The sequence below is a fragment of the Mesoplodon densirostris genome, chromosome 7 (genome assembly GCF_025265405.1).
Source record: "Mesoplodon densirostris isolate mMesDen1 chromosome 7, mMesDen1 primary haplotype, whole genome shotgun sequence".
NCBI classification, from domain to species: Eukaryota; Metazoa; Chordata; class Mammalia; order Artiodactyla; family Ziphiidae; genus Mesoplodon; species Mesoplodon densirostris.
In genome coordinates, this window is record NC_082667.1 from 10624507 (window position 1) to 10627264 (window position 2758).

At 67.3% G+C, this 2758-nt stretch overlaps 1 protein-coding gene across 1 annotated transcript; it reads right to left on the bottom strand.

Moving 5' to 3' along the window:
- Positions 1 to 934: 934 nt before the first annotated feature.
- On the bottom strand, positions 935 to 1813 carry LRRC10B (leucine rich repeat containing 10B). Its single transcript, XM_060105503.1, has one exon. It carries the CDS (start codon positions 1811 to 1813, stop codon positions 935 to 937), a length of 879 nt encoding a protein of 292 aa, XP_059961486.1.
- Positions 1814 to 2758: the final 945 nt, after the last annotated feature.

Below are 2758 nucleotides of genomic sequence, written 5' to 3' on the forward strand. Positions count from 1 at the left end.
ACAGTGATCGTCCCATGCCCCGCGCCATGCCAGCCACCCTGATGGTGCCCATTTAAGGGAATGGAGAGTACAGGCAGTGGCTACACTGGAGCAGCCGCCCAGAGTAGAGAGCCTCTCTCTCCAGTGCACGAGGCCCTAGAGGCACAGTGGCTTCTTTTCAAACTTGACAGCTGGAAGGCTCAGGCTGTGGGGAAGGGAGGGAATGTTCTCTTTCCCAGCAAGATTCCAGGCACAAGCTGGAAGAAGAGAACAGAATAAAAAGCAAGGGCAGAGACCTTGCCTTCTGAGTCCCCCCTTCCCCACACAAAATTTAGGGGACCTGGGGAGGGAGGTATGTACCGTGAGCCCTGGTGGAGGAACAGGGCAGCTATGGTGTTAGGGCCCCAATCCCGGCTTCCCACACCTGTCTGTCCTGGGCACCAGCCCCAACGCCAAGCCCCTGCCCCTGGGCCAGGCCTTCTTCTGGGGGCAGTTCTGCCTCAAGCAGGCATGTGGTCCACTCCAGAGGTAGCGGCTCCTGCACCAGAAAGGGTGGACCTAGAAGACCCAGACTCCAGGAGGAGGGAGGTTGCTGGGTGCCCTGAGCTTCCAGACTCAGCCAAGGGGATGATTCCATGGTCAGTGTGACCCTGGTTCCAGGAAGAAGCTGGTGCCTTTACTACTGTGTTGTCAGTGACTCTATCAGGGACCAGACGGAGCTATAAGAACTGGACGGAACCGGGACTTCTTGGCCTGAAATCCGCCCAGAGACCAGCCAGTAGGCAGTCTTTTCACTACCCTGGAATGTCTGAAGACGGCCCCCAGGCCTGCCTGTCCCCGGCAGCTTGCCCAAAGAGACCCCTTCTCTGCCTCAAGTAGGGACCCACCGTTCCCACAAACCTTCCCAGAGGCCCTCCTCCCAGAGTGGCGGAGGCCCAACACCCAGAGCACAGGCTCAGGTGCCCAGTCCTGGAGCTGCTTCCAGGGCGCAGAGGCTGTCCACGGGGGGCCCCAGAGCCCGGGAGCTCCCGCCCCCTATGAGCAGGTCTTCTTCCTCCTCATCCTCAAAGGCCCGCGCTGGGCGCCGGGGCGGCGGCCGGGCCGTGGGTTCGTCGCGCTCGGCCATGCGCTCGACGGCGCCCTCGCCCACAAGGAAGACCGTGTCGGCGACGCGGGGGGGCCCAGTGACCGGGTTGTGGTCGTAGGAGAAAACGCGCAGGGCGCGCAGCGGGTGCAGGTCGGGGAAGCCGCCCAGGCGGTTGCGGTCTAGGTCGAGGATGTGCAGGCGGCCCATGCGCAGCAATGCGGGCGGGAACTCCTCGAAACGGTTGCCGTAGAGCCAGAGGCCGCGCAGGCCCGTCATGCGCGGCAGCTCCGCGGGCAGCGCACGCAACCGGTTGTCGCCCATCTGCAGCGACTGCAGCGCCACCAAGCGCAGCAGCGGCCGCGGGAAACGCCGCAGGAAGTTGCCCTCGATCCAGAGGCAGCGCAGGCTCTGCAGCTGCGCGAAGTCGGCGGGCAGTGCCGGCAGCCGGTTGCTGCCCAGGTAGAGGCGCGTGAGGCGCGGCAGGCGACACAGACCGTCGGGCAGGCGCTCGAGTTTGTTGAAGTCGAGCGCCAGGATGCGCAGCTCGCGCAGCTCCTCGATCTCATCGGGCAGCTCGCGCAGCCCCGTGCCGCTCACGTACAGCTTCTGCAGGCGGCTCAGCGCGAACACGGCGCTGGGCAGCCGCCGCAGCCGCCTCCCGCTCAGCTCCAACTGCTGCTCGCCATTGCGCAGTTGCTCCTCCGCGTCCGATGGCAGCTCGTCCTGCGTGGACTCGGCTATGCCCATGGTCACGGGCCCCGGCCGGGGCCTCCGCCGCCGCCCGGCATCGCCCCGCCCCCGCGACCCCCCGGCCTCCTCGACGGGGCCAAGGCCGCGCCGGCTCCGGGGCCCCCCGCCCCGGCCTGCCCCTGCGCCGGGAGGGGGGCCGTGCCTGGCCGGGAGGAGGCGCCCTCCTGCGGCCCAGCCGCCGCGCGCCGCGCGCCACGCGCCGCGCTCCGCCGTCCGCCCTCCGGCCTCCCCTGCTCCCTCCGCCGGAGGCCGACTGGCTCAGGTTAGCACTGACTCGCAACGCTGAGACCCGTTGCCCTGGCAACCCCCGACGCGCGTGCGGCTGCCAATGAGGCGGAGGGAGGGCGGGGCGGGGCCAAGGTGCCACCAGAGCGGGGTCCGGGCGCCGGGGCTCGCGCCCCGCGTTCCCACCCGACCAGCCCCGGAGCCAGCGCTCGCCGAGGGAACCCAAGATCCGCTGTCCGCAAGCCTGGCACCGTGCCAGAACAGACCCGACGACAGACGCTGTCTACACTTCCAGCCACAGCGAGCCGTTTGGTGTGCGGTTGTGTGCGTCCAGAGCTGCAAGTCCAAGAAGAAGGAACCAAGGACCGAGGAAACGCCGGCGCACGACCCAGGACTCTGGACAAGTGGCTCTTGAGGAGGGACTGAGGGGCGCCGTCATTGCCGGCCGTTCGTGTCCAGCGGCGTGCGCCCAGTCTTCCCGCTGGGGTCACTTTAGGATAGTAACTCAGACCGTTGTTCCTTTCTGGGCTTTTTCAGACTGGGTCACAGCTGAGGATCTGCGGGGACCCAAGCTTGGCTCCGCCCCCCTCCCCGCCCAGTGCACCCGCAGTGCACAGCAGGTTCCTGGTTCGTGCACTCACACCCCGCTCTCCTGCCGAGTCCTTCCAGCTATGCTCAAGTTCGGTGTGTGGCTGCGGTGGACGGAGGACTGGCGCA